General features: G+C 34.7%; 2 protein-coding genes and 1 non-coding gene across 3 annotated transcripts; 1 reads left to right on the top strand and 2 right to left on the bottom strand.

The window, feature by feature from the left end:
* The first annotated feature begins 392 nt into the window (after nucleotides 1-392).
* On the top strand, nucleotides 393-11,381 carry LOC110814328 (uncharacterized). The gene is made up of 24 exons (XM_088217139.1): nucleotides 393-546; nucleotides 1,107-1,185; nucleotides 1,319-1,604; nucleotides 1,684-1,871; nucleotides 3,988-4,223; nucleotides 4,312-4,383; nucleotides 4,491-4,628; nucleotides 5,203-5,321; nucleotides 5,404-5,709; nucleotides 6,206-6,293; nucleotides 6,398-6,503; nucleotides 6,586-6,696; nucleotides 6,843-7,006; nucleotides 7,094-7,214; nucleotides 7,720-7,944; nucleotides 8,067-8,257; nucleotides 8,556-8,723; nucleotides 8,819-8,924; nucleotides 9,377-9,514; nucleotides 9,756-9,917; nucleotides 10,005-10,205; nucleotides 10,325-10,519; nucleotides 10,604-10,675; nucleotides 11,047-11,381. Exons 2-24 carry the CDS (start codon nucleotides 1,138-1,140, stop codon nucleotides 11,194-11,196), a joined length of 3,591 nt encoding a protein of 1,196 aa, XP_088073265.1. The 5' UTR covers nucleotides 393-546; nucleotides 1,107-1,137; the 3' UTR covers nucleotides 11,197-11,381.
* Nucleotides 11,382-13,396: 2,015 nt separating this feature from the next.
* Nucleotides 13,397-14,842, bottom strand: UCP5 (uncoupling protein 5). The gene has a single exon (XM_022041946.2). The coding sequence runs from the start codon at nucleotides 14,538-14,540 to the stop codon at nucleotides 13,572-13,574; it is 969 nt and encodes a 322-aa protein (XP_021897638.1). The 5' UTR covers nucleotides 14,541-14,842; the 3' UTR covers nucleotides 13,397-13,571.
* Nucleotides 14,843-16,573: 1,731 nt separating this feature from the next.
* Nucleotides 16,574-16,655, bottom strand: TRNAS-GCU (transfer RNA serine (anticodon GCU)). The gene has a single exon. It is a non-coding gene; the product is annotated as a tRNA-Ser (tRNA).
* Nucleotides 16,656-16,963: the final 308 nt, after the last annotated feature.

The raw sequence follows: 16,963 nt of genomic DNA, 5'->3' as shown, positions 1-16,963 counted from the left end.
AATTTTCATGCACCCAACTTGATCCAGCACGCCCTCGGTATCACTGAGAGAAAGGCCACGCGGGGGCCACCACAGCGCGAGTCTAGACGGTCAATCTACTTTCACGCCGGAGATCACCGACTCTTCCGTACCACCGCTAAACCGACGTGGACATGGGGTAACGCCGTGATGTAACCCTTGGGGCGGCGCACCCAGACTGGGTGCGAACCAACGCCCGTTAACATAAATCCGACCGTTATCCGTATGGCGCGTATCTGACTGCCACGTCAGCTCCACGTCAATGTCACGTCTCCGTTTAGTTCTCCGGACAGAATCTCCGGTGATTTGACGTTTCTGAAAGAAAAATTGCAAAATAAAATAAAACCGTAATTCATTAAAAGAAAAAAAGTTGACCAAAAAAAAAAAAAAGTTTCGAAAACAATTTATTTTCCGGGAAATCAGATGGAATGTTAAACAGTGAAAGAGAAGTGAAGCAATCATTAAGTTTTGCGGAGTCTCTCTGCAACTTCTTCTCTCTCGTTTTGTTCAACTTCGTTATTATTCAGTGTAAGCATATACATTTTCATTCTTCCATCTCCTCTTTCTAAATGAGTTAATGGGGTTTCATTTTCTTCAGTTTATCGAAGGCAAAAAATGAATCCGAGGATTCTTTTCTGTGATTTTCTATTTTTCTTCGTTTATGCTGTCATTTGGGTTCCTATACGAGTGTTTCAGTTTTTATTTTTGGGGTGTTTATAATGTGAAACTTCGGTTTTCCAGTATAATCTTTTGGGTTTTACTGATCAGTGTATGAACGTGATATGTCGGCTCGATTTTTATTCAGGGTACATTGAGTAGCGTGATTGTCAGATTTTGAGTCTCTTTACTTTCTATTTGGCTGCCGAGAATCGCCGAGAACATATATGGGAAGAAAGGAGAAACAAAGTTGAGATCTTTTTGGTTATTTAAGGGAAAACATAGTCGTGGGTTTTGACTAAAATTTTGACTGTTTGGTTGCCGAGATACTGATTAACCATCTCTTCTTACCCATAGGAATTTTGGGTTTACTTCAAAATACTCTTTTTTTTTTAACGTGAATTGATTGCAGAATTTTATCTAAATTGTAGGTTTAGTTGAAGATTGGGGAAGAGCTAGACAATGTTCAGAGACGGCCTCCACGGGAATGTTCACAGACGGGTTCGAGAGGTGAGCCAATACGAAATATAATATCTTTAAATATAGTTCATATGTAGAACTTTCGGTTAGATGTTACTTTAGATTCTTCGTATGGCGAGAGTTTTTTTATTGTTCTGATTCAATTTCATCCACCATGTACTAGGAGGATGCTTTGAAGAAAAAAGATCCGTGTAATCCGATTTCAACTCAAGGGGTGAAAGTTAATCCTCTTTCCATTTCAAGAAACGGTGGGAAAGGGTTTGGATTGTCTCCTCCATCCAAATTCCAAAGTGGTCATTTCCCATTGAATGGACTTCCTAAATCGAAGCCAATACAGGCTGGTCGATTCGGATCAGATATGGATATATCATCTGATTCAGATGAGCTCTATGGTAGAGAATATTCAGTCGATACATCTCCTCAAGATCGAAAAATTCCCAATGGTTCAGGTTCAAAATTGTTGGCTTAGATGAAAATTATGCAATTTCTTTTTCCATCATGAAATTTATTCTCAGTTTGGTTTACCAGGGGAAAAATTCCACGGGAAGCCTGGAAGAACAGAAGATGAATTGTCAGATTCAGCTACTAGTACTGAAGTTTCTTTTACACAGGGCAGAAGCAATGATGATGGTACACTTCAAAAAGGAGCACGCTCTTCTGATGGTTTTTCTTTCACTGTTCCTACAAGAGAAAATGTTGGGAACTCATCTAAACAGGTCTCTGTTCATACATAATTATGTTTTTTGGTCTGGCTGTGCCAATATGTGTCTGTGCCTGACCATGCTTTATGATGCATGGATAAGGCATCATTGATAAGCATAACAGTGACACCCCATTTATCCGTTCTGGGGATTATGTTTGAAGTTGATTATAGAATATAGCTTAAGACTGAATTTCACTGCATTGATTATTTTTCCTCTGTTTTCTGGAAAGTATGGTTCAATCACATTTAGAATATGCCATCCCGGACCAGTAAAAGAGAAATGATTCTTGTAATTGACTATACTTCCGTTTGCAAATCCTTACAGTCATAGGCATTTTTTGAAATGAAGTTTCGTTTATCTTATCTTTTTTTTTTTTTTTTGAGAGGAAAATAGTGCAAACCATTAGGTTAAATAATTTAAAGCATCCTTGGCCAAAAGGGAGGACCAGAAGGATGGCCACTTCAACAACATAGTTTGATTATTAGGGGCCAAAAGAGCTTCCTAGCTAAAGCGTGGGTCACCCAATTTCGAGCTCTAGGACTCGAAGAAGAAGAAAAAGAACGAAAATAAGTAGTTAGCAATTTAACATCTTCAATCAAAAGTCTTTAACTCAGAAAAATCAATGCTATTAGAACCCAATAAACAAAATACTACTTGTGCGTCTCCCTCAACATCAACATTCTGAACACCGCTCTCTTGAGCTCTTTCCAAACCATATATTATGGCTGTCACTTCTGCAAATCTCCGCGGAGGTCGGAGTAGGAATGTTTTCGTTGCAGCAAAATACATTAGTGTTCCACTCCTTGCATACCACACCGAAACCTGCCCAAGTGGTATGTAGCATTGGAATTGATCTTACACCTCCCTCTAGATGGTGGAATCCATGCGGCTTTGCTAGAACTCTGGAACATCTCATTTTGTCTGCATGCTTCTAAATCTTCTATCCCATCCCTTTCTAGATAAACCGTATGTACCATTTCAACAATTCGGTATGGCTCCCACCATTGATTCTGGTGAATCCATTTATTCGTGCTCCACTATGTTCCCATAGATTTATCATAAACCACTTCTTTGTTGCATTTGAGAATTGCCAACAAGCATAGGCATTATTCTGGTTAATATGCAAATTTGTCAATTCTATATAAAGATTTGGTTCAGAAAAAGTATAAGGTTTACTCAGAAAAAAAAATACATGAACAATAATTTGTTGACACAATGCATGCATACTTAGAATTGTTGTTTGTTTGGGCTTGCTTATATTATTTACCGAGATTACTATCCAAGAACATGTTTGGACGTGCTCGACACTGCTGGGATAATTTCGAAAGGGGGAGGAGCGAGGGCTTAAGGTGGAGGTATCTATACATGTGGGTGAATATTTGTCGAGGTGGAGATTATTGTAATGTTCACAATATCAACCCCCCAGCCTCCATGCCAGAAAAAGAACTGATGATGAGTTGTATTTTTTCTTCTGCCTTCCTTCCACCTTGCAGTACTGTACCATAGTTTTGAACCTAGGCAGGTCTTTTTTCTTTTGGTTATAGGGTATTTCTTCTAGCCTTGAGTTTTCTCCTTTTATATATAAAAGAAAAACTCTATTTGTAAGATTATAACTCTTAAATAGTAAAAAAGTGTAGCAGGTAGGTCCATGGGGTATGCACATAGCTGAAATATGTTAGGATTCTGTTGTATTCTTTCAGTCTCGTACCTTTACTTTAATCCCTGTGTGTTGCATGAGTATTTCCTTCAAAATTATGTGATGTTGTATTCCCATTATTAAGTTACTTGGTTATACCTCGAGGAGGTAGTAAGCGACTAAATCGGTCAGAACTATATAATTGATGTTGCTCTCCATGCTTGCTATGTAACAGCTAACTGAGGACATATAGTTATTGGGAGAGACGATTATTGCTTTGTTCGATACATGGAAATATTTTTTAATCTTCAATTCTGAAGTTGTATGTTTGTATACAAAAACTATATAGTTATTGAAGATGAAAACAAAGTTTGAAAAATAATATTGATATGTGACAAAGATTACCTTATTGCAACGTCTTAAACTGGGTCATAATGTTGGTTAGAAGTTGGAATGTAATCATGCTACACTGAGCTCATTAAGTGGTTGCAGGATTTATACAATGGAGCATTACAGAGTAAGAGAATGTCTTACAATGGTGTTCCCAGTGCACCACCTTTCTATTCTGCTTCTGAATTTGAACAAGTTACCGAGCAACATTCAAGTTTTGGGTCTTCTAGCATTCCTTTACCTGCAAGCACCAATAAACCAAACTCAGCAGGAGCTATTGTTAATGAAACTCGTTTACAGGACAGCAACGAGAATGCAATTCCTAATCCGTCTACCAGGTTTGTGTATCTGCGTGTTTTTCTCTTGTCCACTTGTTTATTTTGAAGAAGTTGTTGGACTGCACAGCTAAGATATTACGCATTGCAGGTCTGATGTTGGTGTTGAAGTTAATGCATCTGCAAGTTCTTTTCCTGCTCGCCTCCCTAATTTTCATGCAAGGTTAGATACATAGCTTAAATTAATGGGCGCAAGTATCTGTGCTTTTAATGGATGATTCATCTCATTGTTTTCTGATATCATGTTCTTATCTGATGGAATGGAACCAGTGAGCTAGGTCCATGGTATGCAGTGATTGCTTATGATGCCTGTGTTCGGCTTTGTCTTCACTCATGGGCCATGGGTTTTGCTGAAGAAGCTCCCTACTTCTTGTGTAATGAATGTGGATTGCTGCGAAATGCATTTGGGTGAGAGCATGTTTTCACTCTCCATTTCTCTTTATGATTCTTTATGCCAGATCTCATTATTTTGTGGCAATATATGGCGGAAGCTGCCAAACTCTATAAAGCTTGGCATTGGTCAGTAAAGCAAAAAGGTTGAGATTCTATAGCTTGACACTGAGTATGAACCAAGTGTTGACAGATCAGATATACGATATGGATTGCTAGCCTTATCCTGCAAAGAGTTTCTTATCTTCTTGCTGAATACAATCCACTGTTACATGAACATAAAAAGAAAAAAGAGTAGTGTTTCTGAAAATTGAGATAGTAAAACTGAAACTGAAAACATGTTCTTTCTAAATTAACAGATGTATGGTTTGGATTAAAATTCTTCTGTGTTTCTGCATTGATAGTGGTACTAAAACAAAACTTAACTACAGTTCTTACTTAACAATTCATTATTATGTTTTCCACATGAATCTCATTTCACTTGCACATCAAAATTTTGATGCTGCTTTTATTATACATATTATTATGTCGAGGTTATTATCTCGTTTCAATTATTGTTTCTAATTGTTCCATGTTCTATATAAAATCATAGTTTGCAGAGAGTATTGTTGCAACCAGAGGAAGAACTATTGACAAAAAAAACTTCTGAACTGGCTAGCGAGGCGACTGTTCCAAAATCTAGAAGAACATTTGGCAAACTTAAAGTCCAAAGTACTGTATCTTCTCTTAGCATATGTATTAGCATTTTCTGGTCCTAGGCCTTCTATGTGATCACCTAAACTCTTTTGCTCAGTTCGCAGGATCAAAATGGGTTTAGACCCACCTCCTGGCTGCAGTTTTATGTCTCTTCCACCACCTATGCTGAGGCTAGACTCACTTCGTGAACATGTATCGCATCTGAATGCCACGCTATCTTCTGGATGGAAGGCAATAAAGACAGTCCGTGTAACACCTAGAACTCCTGTCAATGGTTCATTTTCACGACAAAGCTTGGCTTATTTGCAGGCAGGCACTCAATATATTAAGCAGGTATCCAGGGTCTTGAAAAATGAAATAATTACGCTGCAGAACAGTTCAGCTTCATATGAAGTAGTTCAAGGTATGTAACTCCTTTATGGGGTCCATAATTTTGTACTGATATTCTATCTGCATTCAAGTTTGGGCAACTGTACATACCATTTTTTGCATGAGATCTGATTGGTCATCGAAGCTCCCAACAAAGGGGATGGACAATGATGAACCAAGAATTTCTTTATTGGAGTTTATTACCTTTTATATTTCTTTGTATTCATTCTTCTAATTATTGCTCTATTTTAATCTATCACATTCAATGTACTTCTCTCTTTATTTCTTCACCTTGATCTCTTTTTTTTTTGTCTTACTTTTATTTTCTTATGTTTCTTACTTAAATTTATCTATTTCTAAATTATCCTTTGGGGCAAGTTAGTTTGACTGCTAGTCATCTTGCATCAACCACTACTTAAAAATCTACCAAGTTTTGCACTCGTATAGGTTTTATCTCTTGATAATAAAGTGATTTATTCTTTCCTTTTCCTTTTAATGGTCTAACTATGGATAATAACTATTGTTATTAGAATCATATTCGTGCTTATTGAGATTGAAAAGTTCACCCGAAGAGGATCAGGTCCGCATGCAGCCTGGATCTGGAGAAGCCCATGTATTGTATGTACAGTTTTTCTTTTGCTCATTCTTACATTTGCCTTTCTTTCTTTTTTTTCTGTTTCTTTTGCCTATAGTAGTCAGTTTCAAGCTTCTTGATGTTGCAGTTTACCAGATAGTCTTGGTGATGATTTAATCATTGAAGTTCAAGATTCCAAAGGACAGCACTATGGCCGAGTCATGGCCCAAGTGACAGCTATTGCTGATGATCCAGTAAGGTTTTTTGTTCAAATTTTAAGCTCTTAGGTTAGGAATGGGATTGTTGTGCAAGGTTTATATATTTTTGAAAATACAGGGTGATAAACTTCGATGGTGGCCCATATATCATGAGCCAGAGCATGAACTTGTTGGCAGGATACAACTGTACATAAACTATTCTTGTCAAGACGAGAGTAACCAAAATAAGGTACATGCAAAGTCTAATTGTCTAGCATCTTTACAAACATATTTATTATGGATGTACTTTGGTAATTTTCTTTTCCTATTTGAGTAAAATATAGATGAAATAGAATTCTGACTTTTTACTTTAACTACTATATTCTCTGTTTCTAGTGTGGCTCTGTTGCAGAAACTGTGGCATATGATTTGGTGCTAGAAGTTGCTATGAAAGTCCAACATTTTCAACAAAGAAATTTGTTGCTAAATGGTCAGTGGAAATGGTTAGTGAATGAATTTGCATCATACTATGGAATATCAGATGCTTATACAAAGCTAAGGTAGTGTGATTATGTTGAACAGTCTTTAACCATAATTCTTATACATTAAGAAATTTACTTTGCCTAATATATCTGCTATTTTTTCAGATACCTTACATATGTTATGGATGTTGCTACACCTACTAAGGACTGCCTTGATCTGATTCATGATCTGTTATCACCCGTAGTAAGGAAGGGCAATGGCAAGAATGTATTAAGTCATCAAGAGGTATGAATTTTATTCTTTATAATGAAGTTTGGAAATGGACTTTTCTGTGCTTATAGAGTCATGCATATTTATTGACTTAAAAATTTCTCCTTGTGATCTTCGTTTCTTCTGCTTCAGTGATCAGATGGTACAAATTCAGAAAAAGGATTTTCAATTGTAAAAGTGGCATCTGTCTTACCTGTAATTTTACTACATATTTCTGAGATCCAATAGATTGTACTAAATGTGATATCTGATATGCAACTGTCTTCGTGAGCATTTGCTGAATGTGACTTCTTGAAGCTTTTGAACTCAATTATGATTTTATTTTTGATGTTGTTTGTACAATTAACACCTATACATCTTCTTTATCTCTGGTAGCATAATCTGTCCTGAAAAGCACATCTAAACAACCTTTTGAGAAAAGATCTATATCCTCCATTGCCTACACTTCCAATTTTTTATTGTGGACATAATTATAAATTTCCTGTTTTTCTTGCTTATTACTGTTATGTATGTCAATCAGAATCGTATACTAGGGGAAATTGATGAACAAGTACAGGAGATTCTACGTTTAGTATTTGAGAACTACAAGTCACTGAATGAGGCATTACCATCAGGGATAGTTGATGTTTTTGGACCTGCCACTGGTTCACCAGCTCCTGCCTTGGCACCTGCGGTCAAGCTTTACAGTCTTCTGCATGATATATTAAATCCTGAGTCGCAGTTGAAGTTATGTAGATATTTTCAGGTACTAGTAGTTAAGTTATTCCTGGTCATAGGGCCTTATATTTAAACCTTTACTTCCCTTCTCTCCTCCTTTCTATGTTGTCGTGTTTTTTTTAATTTATTGAAGTTCCACTGCCCATACAGGCTGCTGTAAAGAAGAGGTCAAGACGGCACTTGGCAGAAACTGATGAAGCTATTCTTAGCAGTAACGAAGGCACATTAATAGATCCTCTTATTGCTTCTACTTCCTATCAGAAGATGAAGTCCTTAATCTTGAGTTTTGGAAATGAAATTCAGACTGATATAGAGATACATAATCAGCATGTATTCCCCAGGTTAGTATTATCTTATCATTGCCTATGGCTATCATTACCCGTTAATTTTATGCTTCCAATTAATTTGCAATCTTGTTCTCAGTAACTCTTCTCTTACATAAATCAAGACATTTTTTGTATTTTACTCTCGCTCGCACCATTTCCTCAACGAAAAAACGGAAAAAGCAAAGTGACTCGAGGTGGAAGAATTTATTTGAGAGGAAAAACTATAAAGGTTAAAGAAAAGCTTAACTTTAGACACATCATTTGATATTTCTTGAATTGATGTTGATTGTTGTCCCACTTTAATATTTTGCAGTTTTCTGGACCTTCCAAATCTTTCTGCATCAATATATAGTGTGGAGCTTAGTAGTAGATTGCGGGCATTTCTTGTTGCATGCCCTCCTTCTGGTCCATCACCTCCCGTCACAGAGCTTGTTATCGCAACAGCAGACTTTCAGAGGGATCTTTCTCGCTGGAACATTAAGTATGAGTTTGTTCTCTTTGTTATTCTATAATGATATCTGTGGTTCTTTTAATTTTGAGTTACTTAATTTCTTCGCTCATCTTATACTCTTTCAGTCCCATCAAAGGGGGTGTCAATGCCAAAGAGTTATTCCACTACTATATAAGCCTCTGGATTGAAGGCAAACGTCTTGCTTTGCTGGATTCCTGCAAATTAGATAAGGTATAGATCTTCCAGTGATTTCCTTGCTAGCAATCAAGTTAATAAGTACATTGATTTTTTGGGTCTATTGGCGTGGATTTAGATTATGATTCTAAATGCTGATCAAGTTTTTTCTTGGATCGGTCGCGGGAAATTTAATAACACCAAGATACTATGAAATCCTAATTTGTATTGTATTTTTATTTGATATATCTGAGTGTCAACTCTTGTAGTATGATAACCACCTCTCTAAGTTTTTGGTCCAAATAAATTACATTTATTTAGTTCGTGTACAAAACATGCGTTTGCTCAAATATCAGTCACCAACAGACAGACATGCACCAAATAATGTGAAAGGACAAGAAATTTGACAGTACCAAAAAATTGTTAATATATTTTTATCCCATTAACCGAAAATTTTTCTCAGATTTTGTATCCTCTATATTTACTGCTAAAAAACTGATTGCTTTCAGGTGAAGTGGTCTGGTGTCAGAACACAACACTTAACAACCCCTTTTGTCGATGATATATACAATCTGCTGAAAGAAACACTTAATGAATATGAGATCATTATCCTGCAGTGGCCAGAATATACAATAGCCTTGGAGAATGTATGTTCATAAATTATGATTAACTTCTTTTATATAATGTTGCATTATATAATGGCCAGATATAATGGTTTTTATTTTTGTTCCTTATTTATGGGTTGGAATAATTCAAGATTGAATCATTCTATATGCTTGATAGGTTGCCTTTTCTTTCCGCCATTTCCTTAGAAAATTCATTTTACCTTCTTATGTGAAATTAGAATGCATAAAGTTAAAAATGATTTTGGTTTGCATCTATTGCAAGGTTATTGCAGACACCGAAAGAGCGATTCTTGATGCTTTAGACAAGCAATATGCAGATGTTTTATCACCAATTAAGGACAATCTGAACCCCAAGATATTCGGGCTAAAATATGTCCAAAAATTGGCAAAAGGAACGACTAACATCTACTTTGTTCCAGATGAGGTGTGTGTACTTTTTTTTTTTTACCTGTATTTTTCTAAATGAAAAATGGGTTTCTACATGGAAAGTTAACCTACAACTATTTTACAGTTAGGAATTCTTCTAAATTCCATGAAAAGAATGCTTGATGTTCTGCAACCGAGGATAGAAACTCAATTGAAATCTTGGTCTTCTTGTATCCCTGATGGTGGAAGTGGAGTCCCAGGAGAGCGCCTCTCTGAAGTGACAGTAATGCTCAGAGCAAAATTCAGAAATTATCTGCAAGCAATTGTGGAGAAACTTGCAGAAAATGTATGTGTACCTAGGATGCAACGAGTTTAACTTTGTTTAAAATTTTTAATATGGGAACTTTACATATTGTTGTCATTTATATATCTGCTAATCTGGTCATCTCTTGTTTGTCTGTGCAGACAAGGATACAAAGTGTTACAAAATTGAAGAAAATAATCCAAGACTTGAAAGATACTATGGCAGAATCAGATGTGCGTTGTCAAATGCAACCTTTAAAAGATTTATTGGTAAAGACGATTGACAACCTTTATTCAGTATTTGAACCTCATGTGTTCATAGCCATCTGCCGGGGTTTCTGGGACCGGATGGGACAGGTAAATCTAGTTCCATAATGACATTCATTACATGGGGCTGTGAAATCCCATAGTTGAATTTTTCTATTTTTCTGTCTTTCACAGGATATCCTGCGTTTTCTAGAAGATAGAAAAGATAACAAGTCCTGGTACAAAGGCTCCCGGATTTCTGCTTCTGTAAGTTGCATTATATGCAGGACTCATTTTGGTTTCATATTAATCTTAATATACATACGTAGAACATAGTCTGTAGTATTTGAATTTCTTGATGGTGAGAGCTCAATTCCCGCGTCGAGAAATATAAATTGAGTTCCCATTATAAATTAATTCAAAGCAATTTAGGTAGTAGTAACTCAAATATAACAAGTTATATTATAACTAAGCATATTAAAACTAATATGAAAACTAGAACTAGAAAGTGATTATTAGTTTAAAAAGGAGAATTGAATCAAATGAAGCATTTAAAACTTTCCATTAAGATTTTTCTTTCATAATTCCAGTTTTGTGTTGCTCGTTCTTCTCATTCATCACTGCCTTTGGAAATGTAGATTCTAGACGAAATATTTGCATCCCAGATGCAACAATTGCTCGGCAACGCACTGCAAGAAAAAGACCTGGAGCCACCAAGATCGATAATGGAAGTCCGTTCCATGCTCTGTAAAGATTCTGTAAATTACAATGACAACTACTACTATTAGAGTAATACATGTTCTATATAGATGAATTTAAGAAGGCAATTCAGCTTCAGTTAGTATCAGATTGAAGAATAGAGAAGGCTGACGGCTTTATAGAAACACTAAACAGAGAGAAGGTATCCTCGGAAAGATGATTTTTGTTCTAAAGATATATACAGTATATAGAGATTTTGTAAAGAATTTCACCATGGCCTATCTGGTGTTTTTCCTTCATCAAATAAAGAAGATGTAGAAATTTTGGCAAAGTAAATAGTGCATGATCTCATTTTATGACTGTCTCTTCAACCTTGTAAGCAGCTATTCTTATTTCTCGCACAAAAATAATTTTGTTGAGAACATTTTGTACCTACCTCCTCCACAGAACATACCTCAGGTCCAGCCATGGCTGAGAAAGAGACATATCTTGAACTCCTGTTACTGATTTCATTACAGTTGAAAAAGCTAGCATGATTTTTAGTAAGATCTGCAAATTGAAAGTGATGAAGATGATTCTTCTTAATCCAGAATTAAATAACAAAAGCATGTGATTAAGATGCAAATCTACAGAGTTTATCTTCAAAAACAAAAGGTGTGGTCAATTAGGACAACTGTTGAGTTACCACTTCCAATGTTATAGATCTGATGCATAATTAACTTAATATTTTACTCTTAATAATTTAGTTAATTAAGGAATTTCATATGAGATTTCTCATACCTCTCTTATTTTTTCTTAAACTAGATTAACTTTGTATTATTATTTCCACAAGTGGAGATTAATTTAGGTAATGACTTGTATTTTCTCTTTACTAAAACAAATAGTAAAGAAAGCAAGATTAGGAATGAACATATATATATATATATATATATAGGCATCCCAAAATTGGTGTACAAATTCTAAACTTGTCAAGTAAAACAACCAAGATTGCTTTTGTTGGATGAGTCTCCTCCACTTGATGATATGCCTTTCCTCTCCACCACCATCATACAATATATGTATACATATACATATATATATTGTGATGAATATTTTTTTTTTTTAAAAAAAAAAAAGCTTGACCCACATGCAATTTCCTAATCAATTGAGTTGAATTGGACATACCCTATACTTATCTCTGCCTCTCACATGCATCTTTTAGAATATATACATATATATATAAACAAAACAAGAAAACAAAGTAGCTCAAAGTTCTTATTACCCAAAAATCTAAGATTTGCGAAGATTTTAATCGAGTTTAATTACTGTAATTCTATAAATATATTAATAAATTAATCGAGTTTAATCATAATACATTCATACAAATGGATGATGAATTTTTTTTTTTTTATTTAATTCTTTTAAAATAAGAGTTTTAGTTGCACCCTCTTTGAAAAAAAGTCTAATTACTTATATACAAATTCGTGTTAAGCCAGTTTTAATCTTTGTTAAATTGTTAATTTTGGTGTATTTAAAGTTGTATTATTGAAAACTTTAACTCTTAATCCTCTGTTAATCTTGTTCAATCAAATCAAAAGCTGTCTTAGTGAGAATTTCACTCTAAAAAGCAAAAGCTAATGGGGCCAATTTATGTGGTGACTAACATCTAATTCATTCACAAGTCAAAGCCAAAATATAAGCACTAACAATTCACATGTAGAGCTTACAATAATTACACTATCTTTATATGTTATAATATCAAATAAAATTTTATATTTTATAAAGTTTTAATATATTGAGGGTGTCCCTATTAAAATAAATAAATATTTGATTTAAATTATAATTTTTTAAAAAAAATAATATCATTGTTACATCTGTAATAAAATTTTAATAATTTAATACTCGTATATTAAGATATATTATTTTTAAAAAATAATTAATTTATGAGATCTTACCTCTCTAAATGTGTATAAATTTTAAATTAGGAGGTTTCGTGACACACGTTTACTTATTGATTATATTATTAATTTTGAAATAAAATAACACTTTTGTATAGTATAAGAATAAATTTATTTATATATATATATATATTAAACTATGATATAAAAAGTATATAAGTTAAAACTTTATATAAGTTATTTGGGTATCTGAATCTAGGTGCCATTACCAATCTAATCCCAGATTCTTTGAAATTGTAACAATTAAAATTCAATATATATGTATGTATATATATATATATATAACAAATTGAATCCAAAACTTATAAATTCTTATTAACTTTTATTTAATAAATTTAAAAAAAAAAAAAACTTATAGGAAAATATTTTTAATAATTTAAATTTAAAGCTCAATAATTGTTACAATGGAGAAACAAAAAAAAGCAAGCATGAAATTGCTTCACACTCCAAACATGGTGGAAACTGAAAAGAAAAAACAGATTTTAAGCCAAATTTTTTCATCATCATCGATCTAACACCCGACATTTTCAGAAATCCTTGAGCAATTTCCGAACTTGCTCCAGCGTGACGAACAGCATTACAGTGAAAGGTCCTTGCCTGCAAATGGTGGGTATGAATCCTTTGTACAGCGCCATCGGCCCCTCCGCTCTCACCGTCTTCAACGTGCAGTCCAGGGCTCCGGAGTACGGCGGTGCTTTTCCGGGCTCCACCTTCATGTTCATCACCCTGGTTTTAATCACGTCGACCGGATTCGACGCCACGGCGGCCACGAACCCCGCCACGAAGCTCGCCGTGACGTGGGTCCCCAGCCCATCGCGCATCAACTCTTTTTCCAATATGATCTCCTTCACCGAATCGTACGACGCCAGCTGCGACGCTGTTACCAACATGGCTCGGGTGACGGTGAGCGACGACCCGCGCCAGAGACTAGTGATGCCCTCGCGCCTTGTCATCTGCACGATGGCATCCACCACGCTCTTGTAATTCCGGCGCTGAGCCGGCGGGAGACGCCCGTCGGCCTGCATCCGGACCATTGCCACATCGGCGGGGTTCCCTACTGCGGCGCCGATCCCTCCGGCGATCAACCCGCCGGCTATCTTGTGTGTCAGGGGCATGGTCCTGGTTTTCGGGTCGGTCCATTTCTGCTTCATCGTGTCGTAGAGACCCATCCGGGTGGTCGAGTATAGCGACTGCCGGAGAACGGTGGCGGAAACTCCCGAGAAGAGCGCCGTCACGCCTTCCTGCTGGATGATGCGCACACCGACTCCGATTGGGCCGACACGCGCCACCGGCGGAGGCGGCACGTGGATGGTCGATGTACCTGCGTTTTGGAAAGCAAGAGCCGGCCGTAGATTCTGGACCGCGGCGGGGTTGGGTTTGGGAACTTGGCTTTCGCCCTGGAGCTGCATTCGGACCTTGATCAAGTCAAGAGGGTGAGTTGAACTCCCCGCCACGATCGCAGCTATCCCTCCTTCAACAAACGCCTTCACACCCATGCTTCTTCAACCAAAAATTTCTCGAGAAAATTTCGACACCCAAACGGCAAACGAAAGAGAAAACCCAGAAAATAATAAATCGAAACAATAATCCAATCAAATTAACCAATACGATTGGGGGTCACTGAAAACCAGGAGACGAGAGTGAAGGCGGAAAGCAATACTGGAAAAGTGAGGTACGCTGATCCTCTGAGACATACGCCGCTTAAAACAGATGAAAATACGAAGAAGACGACGATGTACGTGGCTTCTTCATCCTCTTCCAAACAGGGATTTATAGATGGTAGCGAAAGAATATGGAAATTGCGTCCATTGGCTGGCTCTTGCATCTCTTGTCTTCTACCAATTTTATTTTTAATTTTTATTTTTTTAAATTGAGAGTATTTAATAATTGAATAAATTAATTATATAACATATTTTTATGGTATATCACGTGGTTGTTTGAGAAAAAATAAAAATAAATTATAATTACCAAATAACGTGTATGCAACACGTAATTGTTAATTTATTTATTAAATAAATAGTAAAAATCCAGTTGTTACTTTTTTAAAAAATATATGTTTTTGTTTGTCCTTATTATATTTCATAGTAATATTTTATATTTTCGGTTTTTAGTAATGTAAAAAAATTATATATTTATATATATATATATATGTAAATGTTTTTGCTTGAGCTTCTAATAATTAATTAGTATTTGAATTGTAAGTAGTAGTTGATTTCCTTGTATATTTTATGTCTATATATATATATCAAATTTCAGATATAATTTTGCATCCGATTAATATGGCATTGTACATTATCTTTTTAGATGCATGTATATCACCAATTACCATAATTTATAAGACAATTTAAAAAAATTATTTCTTGAAGTTTTATATTTATTATTGATTGGTTCTTCAAAATTTTTTAATTATAATTTTATATATAATATTTTGTATATTTTTAAAATGTGTAATTTACATCAATTGAAAAATAAAATAAGACCCATTTCTTTAAATTTTAAAATAGTAGTTCATTTAAAATTTTAAAATAATTTATTAATTAATTTTTAAAAATACTCATTTATGTAATACGAGCAAGTTTTTTATTTTTTTCAAATTTTTAATTATTTCGAATTTTAAAATGAAACAAATTATTAAAGTCTTCGAATCATCTATTAGATTAAAAATTAATAGAAACTCAAATTTTGATATATATGTAAATAATAACGACAATAGACTGAGTATGAAGTGGAGTTTAACATGTTAGAATTCGAATCATTCTTATGAAATAAAATGGTAATATTACTATATTAATAAAAATATAAATATACTTGTAGTAATAAATAATTAAAAATATATTTAAATATAGCAGGATCTTATTGGCTGATTATATAAGACCAAATTCAAATTCAATTTATTTTCTAACAAACTCTGATTTCAATGTAGCATGAATTTATATTTTAACAGAAAAAAATTGTGTTAGATTTGATTCGATTTAATTGAATTAAGTTGGTTCATATAAAAAATATCGTTATTCGAATTTATTATAATTTATCCTATTTTTTCGTAAATTATAGCTCAATCTAATATCAACTTGTACTTTAACATAAATAGTTATTTTAAATTAAATTAAATTAAATGAGATCAAGTATAAAATGATATACAACTCATATGAATTATATCATCAACAATGTTGACATTAAAAATTTGTTCAAACGTACAAATTATGTTCCATGCTCAAAATTTACATTTAGAATTTAAATAATACGTTAATAAAAAAATACTGATTTTTTAATGGTTAGGATTTTATTTTACTTAATCTAACGGTCCAAAATCGTAGATGCACCGCGTGTGAAAGCCATGGTAGTACTTCCGCAAAGTCAAAATGCCCGCGCTGACCCTGGTGGAAAGGTAAATCTTTTCACCCGTACACGTGTTTTCAGCAGATTAAGCTTTAGGTGGATCCGGAGCAGGTTATTGACTCAGAGCAGAACCACTGGATTCAGCGGGTCCCACAAGAGCCACACGAAATTTAAAAAAAAATCTACAAAACGTCGCCTGAGAGATTCGAACTCTCGCGGGGAAACCCCATGTACTTAGCAGGCACACGCCTTAACCACTCGGCCAAAGCGACGCTCGTCGCTTTGTGCACGCTAAAAAAGTTAACTACTAGTAATTTGGAATTTCTAGAGCGACCTTATATTAATTTTTAATATATTTTATTAATGTTCGTGGGCCTGTTAAATTTTTTGTTTCTTTAGATTAAATATTTTAATATATGCATGTATATACATATATATTATAATGTTATATCAATAATTAATGAAATTGTACTATTGTGGTCGATAAAATATATACATGTGGTTTATTTCATTCCGGCAATAATATATCCGCTACCAACTCGTGGGGGACCAAAATAAGACATACGTTTAATCATACTCC

The sequence above is a fragment of the Carica papaya genome, chromosome 4 (genome assembly GCF_054855325.1).
Source record: "Carica papaya isolate Zhongbai chromosome 4, ASM5485532v1, whole genome shotgun sequence".
In the NCBI taxonomy this organism is placed as follows: domain Eukaryota; kingdom Viridiplantae; phylum Streptophyta; class Magnoliopsida; order Brassicales; family Caricaceae; genus Carica; species Carica papaya.
Note: the sequence above shows the minus strand (reverse complement) of the source record. Positions and strands in the feature narration are given on the sequence as shown.

Coding starts and splice junctions, on each gene's coding strand:
- LOC110814328 (XM_088217139.1), top strand. CDS start 1,138: ATGTTCAGAGACGGCCTCCACGGGAATGTTCACAGACGGGTTCGAGAG. Junction 1,186..1,318: donor TTCACAGACGGGTTCGAGAG/GTGAGCCAATAC, acceptor ACCATGTACTAG/GAGGATGCTTTGAAGAAAAA. Junction 4,384..4,490: donor CTCCCTAATTTTCATGCAAG/GTTAGATACATA, acceptor GAATGGAACCAG/TGAGCTAGGTCCATGGTATG.
- UCP5 (XM_022041946.2), bottom strand. CDS start 14,540: ATGGGTGTGAAGGCGTTTGTTGAAGGAGGGATAGCTGCGATCGTGGCG.